This window comes from Empidonax traillii, unplaced genomic scaffold, assembly GCF_003031625.1.
Source record: "Empidonax traillii isolate 1590-97213 ecotype Southwest subspecies unplaced genomic scaffold, ASM303162v1 scaffold689:size842923, whole genome shotgun sequence".
NCBI lineage: Eukaryota > Metazoa > Chordata > Aves > Passeriformes > Tyrannidae > Empidonax > Empidonax traillii.
The window spans coordinates 748527-759182 of NW_020955882.1; the positions used below are offsets into that span (position 1 = coordinate 748527).

Below are 10656 nucleotides of genomic sequence, written 5' to 3' on the forward strand. Positions count from 1 at the left end.
GGATCACAAGTGGGGTTTGCAGTCTGGGAATCACCCAGACAATTGCAGCAGGAGCTCATGGTGCTGTGGCAGAGCCAGTCAGAACATAAGGGATTCCTGTAACCACTGATTTATGTAGATTCACAGAAAAAGAGAAAAACCTGTGGTGTTTTCATGTTGAACACATGAAATGTAGAATACATTATGGATTCATCTGCAAACCAGATAAACCTGAGCACGTCATATGTGTCTACCACTTACTTTTGATATGCTAAATTTGCAGCCTAACCACAGTTTTTTTCTGAGCACTGCAAATTAGTCCTCTGTAAAAAATGACTACTGACTGACTAATTACTAAGATTGCATTAACATTAATGCTCACAACAATGCACTCCCATCCCTTATTTCCCCACGGGAGCAGGCATGCATGTCCTGTCTTTACCATGGTTCTTGCACAGCCTCAGGGCAGGGCAGGTGCAGCTCAGCTGCTGCTGCTGCCTGGGAGCCCCTGATCTGCCCCAACTGGCCCCCACCCTGCTCTTATCACTGGGGACAGCTTTGCCTCTGAGGTAGCTCAGGCCTGGCGTGGATTTGCCACCTCCAACCTCTCTCCAAACACGAGGTGTCTGAATCTTCCTGTGACGTGGGCTCTTCATCCCATACCCCAAGCAGCAGTGGATCGCTGCCTGGCCAGATAAATATTGCCATCTGCTTCTCCTCCCCAGGCACTGCTGAGCCATCGCTTCCTCTCCGTGCCTGCTTCCCACGTGCCCACATCAGCCTCTGATCATCCCTGCCGGAGAGACACTTCCCAGCCTACCCTCACCCGCAGCATGGGCATCCTGGGCTGGGCACGGCCTGACACCCTGCTCGTGTCACCCTGCCTGACACCCTGCTCGTGTCACCCTGCCTGGCACCCTGCTCGTGTCACCCTGCTCGTGTCACCCTGCCTGGCACCCTGCTCACACCTCCGGGCACCCCATTGTGCGAGCAGGGCGAGTGCTGGGCTCGGTTTAGACACCGCCGGGGTTCTGAGTGTCCCCTGAGTTATTTCAGAAGGTGACAGCATTGCTCAGATTTCTAAAATGGCTTTGCCAGCTATCCATGTATTCTGCATGCAAAGCCAGAGTCATGTGTAGAGCAAGAATAGTTAATGGACAGGAGACAGGAATATAAAAAGCACCTCTCCCGAGGCCAGCGCTGCTACAGGCTCCTTGGGCAGGCACGGCTGACCTTGTCAGCTGCCGAGAGTAAGCAGTGCTGGGGAAAAGCACAGGGCTGCAGTTAGGGACGGGATTTCAGGGGCTAGGAGCACGTTTCATTCCCATAACTGTGTGATCCTTGTTTTCCTCTATGCCAGTCTGTAGGAGGGATCACATCACTGGTGGCTCTTACGTTTCGTGGGGTGCTCCAGCGAGAGAGACCCCGCCGGCCCCGGCAGCCCCCGCAGCTCCCATGTGATGGATCGCTGTTGCAGATCCCTGTCCATCAGCCGCTGCCGTGATTCCCGGCTGTGCCCAGCTGCCGCAGGGATGCTGCGATCGTGCCTCCATCTTGCAGCGGCAATACAGGGGAAGGCTGGAGTGGGTCCCCGGAGGGGGTGGATTCGGGGCTCGGGGAGGGCGGGGGGCGGCGGGGCCATCGCCGCACTCCCCCAGGCGCTGATCCCGCACCGGGGCAGCCGCCCCGCCCCGCCGGTGCCGGCACCGTCCTGCGCGGCCGCGGGTGCCCGGGGAAAGAAACGGGTGAAATGGAAAAAACCGGGAAACGCCTCCCGGGAACGCTCCGGCGCCGGTGCCCGCGCCGTGCGGGGGAGGCTCCGGGGATGCCTCTGGAGGCGGGGCCGGCACGAAACCCCCGGCCGGGCCGGGGGGCCGGGACAGGGCGCACCGCCCCGCGGGGGCCGGGCCGGGCCGGGCCGGGGCCGCCCCCTCGGAGTGCCCGGAGCCGCGGGACACCCGCGGAGCCCGCGCTCAGCATGCACGACTACGATGCGGTCACCGCCTTCCTGGGCGAGTGGGGCCGCTTCCAGCGCCTCGTCTTCTTCCTGCTCAGCGCCAGCATCATCCCCAACGGCTTCAACGGGATGTCGGCCGTGTTCCTGGCCGGCACCCCCGAGCACCGGTGCGCCGTGCCCCGCGGGGCCAACCTGAGCAGCGAGTGGCGCAACGCCAGCATCCCGCTGGAGCTGCGGGGCGGGCGGGAGGCCCCGAGCCGCTGCCGCCGCTACCGCCTGGCCGCGCTCGCCAACTTCTCGGCGCTGGGGCTGCGGCCCGGCTCCGACGTGGAGCTGGAGGCGCTGGAGCAGGAGCCGTGCCTGGACGGCTGGGAGTACAGCCGGGACGTGTACAGCTCCACCATCGTCACCGAGGTGCGCGGGGCTGCGACATCCCACCCCGGCCTCTGCCCGGCCCTGGGGTGGCTTCTTCTGCCTTGGGGAGGGTGCCCAGGGAGCAGGAGCCAGCGGGTGAAGCGCCTGCCGGAAAGGTCCGGCTGGGCACGATGCTGCGGGGAGCGGGAGGGATGCCGGGGGTGAAGGTTACTGGAGGACCTGCTCGCCCTCGCCATCTCAGCTGTGTTTTCCAGCTTGGCTTTGCTCGGAGAGAGGTTTGTGTGGAGGGGGAGGCAGGGGCTGAAAATAGAAGCCCGGTAGTTTCCTTCAGCCGCACGCTGACCATCCCGGTAAACTGTGTGTGATGGAATTGTTCGTTCTCGGTGAAGGGGACGCGGACACGTTCCGATAAACACACAGCCAGCCTGGCTGGGGCTGCAGCAGGGTGGGCGCTCGCTGGCCCCGCAGCCTGTGCCCTGCCGGTGGTCTCGGTGACCGTCAGTGCTGGGATGGGGGGTTGTGCGGGGCAGGTGCTCTCTGTAGGGCTCTGCGGGAGCATCATTTGTACGGGGTGCCTCGTGGGAACCCCGGCGGTGACAGGTCACGTTCGGCGGTGTGGTGGCAGGGTCGCGCTGTTCTGTCTGCCCGTGCGGGCAGCAGCGCGGAGCTCTGCTAGGGAAGGAGAACGATTCCGCTCCAGCTGTAGGATTGCTGCTGCTCTGCCACATTGTGTAAGGAGTTCCCGGGGATAACGGGCTCGCCCTCTGCCAGGCAACGCTTGGACTGGCCGCTGGCAGGCTGCGCTCCCTCAGCGTGTCCCAGGTGGCCGAGGGCTGCCCTGGTCACGCACTGATGGCTCACCCTCGGGGTGCATGACAGGGGGTGGGTGTGGAACCCTCCCCACGAGTCCTGTGACTCAGCAACATCTGCCACCAGAAAGCATTGCACGGTGGCACAGCCTGGAAAGGTCCTGAAGGGGAGGCGAGGGGTCTGTGCCCTGGGGACACGGGAGGAGGGGCTGGGCTGTGCAGAGGTGGGCTCAGCCACCTGCCAGGAGGGCAGGACGTGGGATGCCAACCTCCTCATCTGCCCAAAGCCAAGTCACTGGCACGTGTGCCACACTCACTGCCAGAGTTTATCCCGGGGTGTCTGTAAATTCAGTCTCTGGTTTGAAGTTAGTGCTTGCTCTAGAGAGGCAGTAAATGAAGCAAAAGGGGGAGAAATGTGATTCCTTCCTAATGAACAGTAAATAACTAGTGTTGGTAGATGCCAAACAAGAGCATTCCGTGTGGGATCGGATGGGACGCACCAGTGGGGTTTGCCACGAGGCCTGGGGTGTGCCAGAGAGGCAACAGCACATCCAGAGATGGAAACCAAGTGCCAGGTTCCCATCTGTAAGCCAGATGGAAAAGAAGGATGCTTGTTTTGTTTTAAAATTGTCATGGACATTTGGAAAAAATACAGAATTTGGTTTCAAAACAAGGAAAACAGGCACTGATGAAATGCTGAAAAGAGGCAGTTCAGTTAAATTTGAGATGTTTATTTTTGTACCCAACATTTTTCTCTGTATTAGGAAAGACAAGCCAGGACGTGCCATCGGGAGAGCTCAGGGAAGAAACAGCTTCAGTTCAAGAACTCAGCCGAGGAGCAGAACTTGATGGCACAGGATTAAGTGCTGGAGATTTAATTTGATTCACGCAGTTGCATTAAATCCTGTTATTACTGCTGCTTGAAGGGAACTGGGAGATGCCAGCTCAGCAGCCGTGTTCCTTGGTCTGGGGTTCTCTGTTCCCAGGGTTTAGCATGTCCTCAAAGACTCAGTTATCTGCTTGTCTTGTAATGGAGATGATGGGGAGAAGTGACTGTGCCCACAGCACAGGTGAGAGAGGTGACCATCAGGACAGGGGGATGTGAAAGAAGCTCTAAGTATAATGGTGAGCAGGTGGAAATGAGGGTCACTGTGGGGTCAGGTGTGATCCCACAGCTGAGGTGAAGGGGCTCCTTTTCCCCTTGGCAGGCTCACAGGCCCTGGTCATTGGTGTTCGTTTCTGGAACTTGACTTCTTGTGTTTTACATCCAGATAACGATGCTCAGAGCTGACATTAATTAGAGGTTCAAGGGCCAGCACCAGTTTTGCTCTTTGGAGTGGGGCATCAGCATCCAGTTGGTGCCCTTGAGCCAGGTTGTGACCCAGCACTGCTCTCTGGGGACAAACTGAGCTGCTCAGCACCCCTGGGCATGGTGTGTGCCCCAGACACACTGAGAGACCCCTGTGAGGGGCAGGGGCTTTACTGGGGCTACTCACCTGTCACCTGTGTCACCCTGCTCAGTCCCTGTCCCAGCCCTGGCACCGACTGTCAGCGAAGGCAGAAACCAGGAGCTCTGGGAACTGGCACAGGCGAGAGGCTGGGGAGGAACTGCTGTGGTTTGAAGGCATCTGAAGGTCTTTTTGTTCCCTTTTGGATTTTTCCATCAGTGGAGAGCAGCCCTGCCCAGCCCTGGGAACACACCCTGTGCTTGGGCAGGAGGTGCCTGTGCTCCTCACTTGTGCACCGAGCAGAGCTGCTCTCACTGCTGGGCCTGGTGCTCAGGGAGCAGGATGGGGCCATCTGTGAATAATTAATACTTCTTGAGTTATTCATCTTCAGATTTATTCTTGTAAACAAGCTCAGATTTTCCCTGGTTTACAGCCCTGGCCATTTACACAAGGCTCCACTAGTGTTTTCTCCTCTGATAGGAGTGGGCTGGTTGTCAGGATGGTTAATGAGTGATTTCTCATTGAGAATGCAGGTGGCTGGGTTGCTTTGGGCAGTCAGGACACCTTCTCTAGTGGTTTCAGTTTTTCAGAAAGCTTGGCCACCCACTGCTGTGGGAAAGGGTTGGAGGGATTTGATGGGAATAAATGATGGAATAACAGTGTTCTTGAGCAGCTCCTACCCCTGCATTCAGAGCTCTTGTTTGGAACTTTACATGAACTTTGCTCTCCAGTATGCTTAGCTAGGGACATTTCAGAATTACTGATTTTCTGGTTAATGAGTAATTAGTCCAGTAGAGACAGGTTGGAAGTTGTAGCTGTAGATAGTTCAGCTGTGGCTGTAGCTCCCATGCCCATGTGTGGTGCTGGCTGGGATGGGTGCACCCTCTGAGGAAGAGGTCAAATAAGTTACATTTCACTTTTCCCTTTAATTGAAGCAGGAGTGAAACCTCACCCTGTGGACATGTGCTTGATCCCATGCAGTGCCAGGGCACGAGCCTCAGAGTGTGTGGGGAGGTGAGGTGGCACTGGGGAGGTGAGGTGTACCTGTGGAGTGGGGCTGCACTGCCAAGGTCCTGTGGTATTGCAGCTAAAACAGGTGATGGGGTTTGTTCATCAGCAGCTTCACTGCAGGGCATGCTTGGAGTGGGCTGGGTGTGATGTGTCTGTGTGTTCTGGTCAGGTGCAGGGAGGTCCTGGAGACAGACCCCTCTCCAGACAGCTGCTGTGAGCTCTTTGTGACAGCCCCCAGGTCTCAAAGACTTGACCCTGTACAGTGAACTTTTGCTGGCTGTGCAGGATGTCATGGGAAGAGGGAACACCTGGGTAGGAGGCATTTGGCACCAAGGAGGCAGCACGGTTTTATGAACAGGTCATTGTTCAGCTGGGTTTGCTTTGCAGCCAAAGTGCCTTTGGCACATGGAGGCATTTTAAAAACACTGATCCTTAACCTTGAGCAACTCGAGTCTGAAGGTCTATGAACAGGTACTGTGCTGGTGAGCCCAGACTGGGGTGCTGAACATCCAGGTAATTAATGATAGTCTGTATCAGATGCAAATTCTACCATGTCACTGGCTTTCCCCAGGGACAGGGAGGTGCAGCAGGATGTGGTGAAACATCTCTGCACTGTACTTTTAATGCTGTGTTTCCTGTAGCTGAATGTTGGGTTGTTTTAAACAGAGGATTTGATTTCCATCAAGCCTCTTTGCAGAAATCTCCATTTCCTCTGATGGGTGAAGCAGATCCCCGCATGTTTGTCACATGTTTTTAGCATCCTTGGACATACCAGAGCCCCACTGACCCACATGCTTACATCCACCTTACCAAACCCAGTGAAGATAACCAGGAGTGTGTGCCTGGGTGGGCCCACACCTCATCACCTCATCAGCTCTGCTTTGCCAGCAGGGATGAGAAGACACCTCACAGCAGCTGCTGCCATAGGGCTCCTTTTGTTATTAATTTAAGTCTTGGAGGCTCATTTCAGTCCACCAGTCTCCACGTTCCAGCGCTGAAGATGTGTGTGTTCCTCAGGAGGAGGCACGGGCTGTGTTTTTAAACTCAGTTCACTTTTTTGTCCTGTGGCTGGTGTTATCTGCAGGCTGGCAAAGGCCAGAGGTGCCTGGCTCTCCAGCACTGGCAGTGGATCTGTGTTCAGCCTGGAAACAGGCACTGATGGCATCTGTTTCCTGAGTTAGTGCAGAGCAAACTGCATCAACCCACAGCACCCCCCTTGCTTTGGGGCTGCCCTGCCTGTGCTGCAGAGCAGTGAAGCTCAGCCACCGAGCCCTGCGGGTTTGGTGTTGGCAGGGCTCACGGGGCCATGGGATGGCACCGGGGTGTCTGTGTGACACCAGAGTTGCTCCTCGTTGTAGCCTGGGGCTGAGTGAGGACCAGAGCAGCCTGAGGGCAGCTTTCTGCTCCACCCCTGCCTTTGCCCGGGCTTGGCCAGGTTCTCTGGGCAGAGGGTGTGCGCTGGGGCGGGCCATGCCCCGCTCTCTGATAGCGTGCCTAATTATTCAAATTATGCCATACTTTGATCTGGGATCTAATTAGATTACCATTATGGTCGTATTATCTGATCTCAGACTGACATGTTTGCAGCCTATCCCTAAGTGTTCCTGGCAGGCATGCCTTAACCAGGAGATTAGTCACGGGGATGGGAACAAGCTGTGGCAGAGACAGGCTCAGCTGTAACTTCGGTGGACAGAGACTCACGGTGCCACTTTTATTTTTTTAAACCTTGTCTGGGGTTATGAGTAGTTTTAGGTGGAAGTTTCCATGTTGGCTTGTGTCCTAAATCTCCAGCCCCAGCCAGCTCCAGTCATGAGGCTGAGTGATGGGCAGCAAGTCAGTGGTGCAGGTTATGGGATGGAACAGAATTTGGTAACACGTCAGTGCAGGAAAAGAGATTTCATTCTGTGCCTCTTCTGGCATGTGTTTTATCAGCCCCAGAAGTTACTGAAACGCAGCAGGTTTTGTGCTGGCAGAGGTCAGGGAACTGGAAGCTGTCCCTAGCCAGGACAGTTCTTCACCCGTCTCCACTGCTCTGCTTCACTGGTGGGAACATCTCGGGCCATGGGGAGCTGGATCCAGGGGTCCGGTGGGGGATTGTGCTGGGAACAGGGCCAGGGCAGCCCCTGGGCTGCACACACCAGCTCCCATCAGGCCTGGCACTGCTGGCTGCTCACCCCTCAGCGGTGCCAGGGTCCTGGCAGACACCTCTCAGGGTTTCAGCCTCGTGGAGTTGCCTGGGGAGGGAATCAATTCCCTTTTTTTCCTGTGCTTTAAGCAGGGTGTTCCAGCAGTGCCAATGCCAGCAGTGGGTGAAATGTGGTGTGGGGAAATGGAATGGAATGGAATGGAATGGAATGGAATGGAATGGAATGGTTGGAACCGGGGGGGGGTGGTCTCCAGGCAGGGCCCCTGTGCCGGGCGAGGCTCAGCTGTGGCCGTGGCTGAGTCAGGCCCTTCTCTTGCAGTGGAACCTGGTGTGTGAGGATGACTGGAAAGCCCCCCTGACCACCTCCCTGTTCTTCGTGGGGGTCCTCATCGGCTCCTTCATCTCGGGGCAGCTCTCGGACAGGTAACGCCGTGGGCGGGGCAGGGCACGGCCGGGGCTTTGGTTTTGGGAGCCATAAAGGACTTAAATGTGCAATTCTGTGAGGTTTTGCTCAAAATGAAGTGACTGGCCTGGCTCCTTCAAAAATCCCTTGATCTGCAGTTGTTTCCTTATCTGGCATTTTTAGCAGTTTAAAGGATGTTGCTCTTTGTCACACATTAACTGACAGTCCCCTGTTAGAGCTGCAGGACAGAGACTTGCCCCTTGAATGGAAGCTCTGCATAGGAGAGCTGCTCTGCTGGAAATACAAGCACATCCAAGAGGAAGAAAAAAAGCAGATAACCTGTAAATGGATAGCAGTTGTGCCACACCATCTCACTAAGTAGATTTAAAGTATCAAAAAAATCAGTACAGGCGTTTAATCATTATCTCAGCAGTGCTGACATTTTGGCCTGACAGGAGTTGCATGCAGACAATACACTCCCTCTGCACGGCTCTGCTCCCCTCTCCATACAGCCCTCAGCCCTACATGTCCACACCATTGTAGCGGGATCTCTGCTCCTGCTTCTGCCTGGGAATGAGGATATCATAAGGCAGCAGTTCCTCTGGGCTCTTAGAAGAGGGGTTTCAAAACTCACTGGGAGTCTTAATCCTAAAGCCTTTAGCATTAAATTCCATGTGATCCGAATTTAATCTCCTGACTCCTGCCCCAGTGCAGAAGTCAGTTGGTGTTACTGCTTGAAAGGGAGACGAGATAATCACTAAATCCCACTGGTGCCATGTGCCCACTGGGAGCATCTGAGGGAGGGTGTGTGCCCTGGTGGCAGCACGGCCAGGCAGCCTCTCCCAGAGCCCAGACACCCTCCTGCATGAGCTATTCTGGGATTCTTGGGGGATCTCTGTCAGTAATGGGACATCTCCTAACTTTTGTGTGGCAATCTTCACGTGTCTCCCTATTGTACTGTTGCCTCATCTCCTTAGTCTCTGTCTGGTGGCTCCCTCGAGTTTCTGCTCTTAATTTTTCTTCTTGATTTGTTTCCTGAGTCTTGGGAATTTTAATATTTTTTTAGTGCATATGAAAAGAATAAAATTCTTCAAGATGAACAAAACTTCAGGTTGTGCTAAGCTTCATCACTTGAAGTTGTTTATTTGTGCTCCCCCCTGCCCTCTGACATAGCCCCCTCTATAAATGCATGTTGTTTCAGTAATAATCTTTATCTTTTACCAAAGGTTTGGCAGGAAGAGTATCCTTTTTTTGACGATGGCTGTGCAGACCGGCTTCAGCTTCCTGCAGATCTTCTCCACCAGCTGGGAGATGTTCACAGTGCTCTTTCTCATAGTGGGGATGGGACAGATCTCAAACTACGTGGTGGCCTTCATACTGGGTATGAATATGTCTGCATTAGATTAAATGTTTGTTTAAGGTGTTGTTACTCTTTTCCCCCTCTGAACCTGCATCATTTAATTAGACAGTGGTAAATCTTCACTGGTACAATTCCTGCTTTAAACCAGTATGATTTTTTTTTGCTCTTGGATCTTTCAAGCCTATAGTTTCTGTAGGTTTAGAGAAAAAGGAGAGAGCAGGAAGAGTCTAAATAAACATCCATTTCCTTCCTCTTTGGAGAAGACATTCAAGGCAACGTTCAGGGTTTAGCAGCAGCAGGTCTGAAACAGAGGAAGCATTTGGGTTCTTCCCTGCCTCTGCACCCCTTTGCAGAGGGGTCAGTGCATACCTGGGTGCAAAACCTTGGAGCAAACCAGTGCTTCCAGCACAGGGAATGTCAGGGGAGATGGGTGGGTGTCAGAGCCCCAGGAGCCAAGAAGTCACCGGTCTCAGTGTTGAGATTAGTGATAAAGTCCCTAATTTTAGAAGCTAAGGTTTGGGTTTGGGTTTTTTCTACAGGGAGTGCAGGAAGAAAGGCCCAGCAGCTATGGGGGGCTACATGGCTACAGTCACTGCCTGGGGACCCTGCAGGGAAGGGGGGACCCCATGGGGGACCCCAAGTGTCTCCCATAGGCACAGGGTTTTCAGGAAAGGCAACTGCAGGGGCAAACTGTGGGGCTCAGTGATGCAGGTCCAGGGGGAACTGGGATTTGCAAGAGCCTTCTTTAAAATGTGCACATCTATATTTATGGCTGTTTTTAAGCCACTGGGTGCCAGCATTACAGTTTGTAGATCATAATGTGAGCTAGATTATAACTGTATAGTAATAGTTAATGCTGGTCTTTCCTACCACATGAGGCTTTAATGGGGGTAAAAATAGAGCAGAAGGGCATGATATGAAGTGAGTGGTGTGGAGGGGATACAGCACCGTGTCCCCAGGCAGCTGTGAGTCACCCCTGCCAGCGTGCAGGGAGGATTTAGGTCAGGCTGTCAGCAGGGAGATCCCTTGTTGCCATCAGCACTGGCACTGCTGTCACCACTGGCACTGCTCCCTGTCCTGGGAGCTGACTGCTGTGCAGAGCCCATGGAGCTGGAGCAAAGGCTGGGAGGTGCAGATGGGTCAGGAGCTGGCCTGGCTGAAAATCCTC

At 54.7% G+C, this 10656-nt stretch overlaps 1 protein-coding gene across 2 annotated transcripts in view; it reads left to right on the top strand.

Annotated features, from left to right (window-relative positions):
• Positions 1–1925: 1925 nt before the first annotated feature.
• The window catches only part of SLC22A4 (solute carrier family 22 member 4), a 22776-nt gene continuing 14045 nt past the window's right edge, over positions 1926–10656 (top strand). For both annotated transcript variants that reach the window (XM_027899809.1, XM_027899810.1), the window contains exons 1-3: positions 1926–2350; positions 8045–8148; positions 9355–9509. In XM_027899809.1, coding sequence (XP_027755610.1) covers positions 1958–2350; positions 8045–8148; positions 9355–9509 — 652 coding nt within the window. In that variant the 5' untranslated portion in view covers positions 1926–1957. The remainder of the gene's footprint in view (positions 2351–8044; positions 8149–9354; positions 9510–10656) is intronic.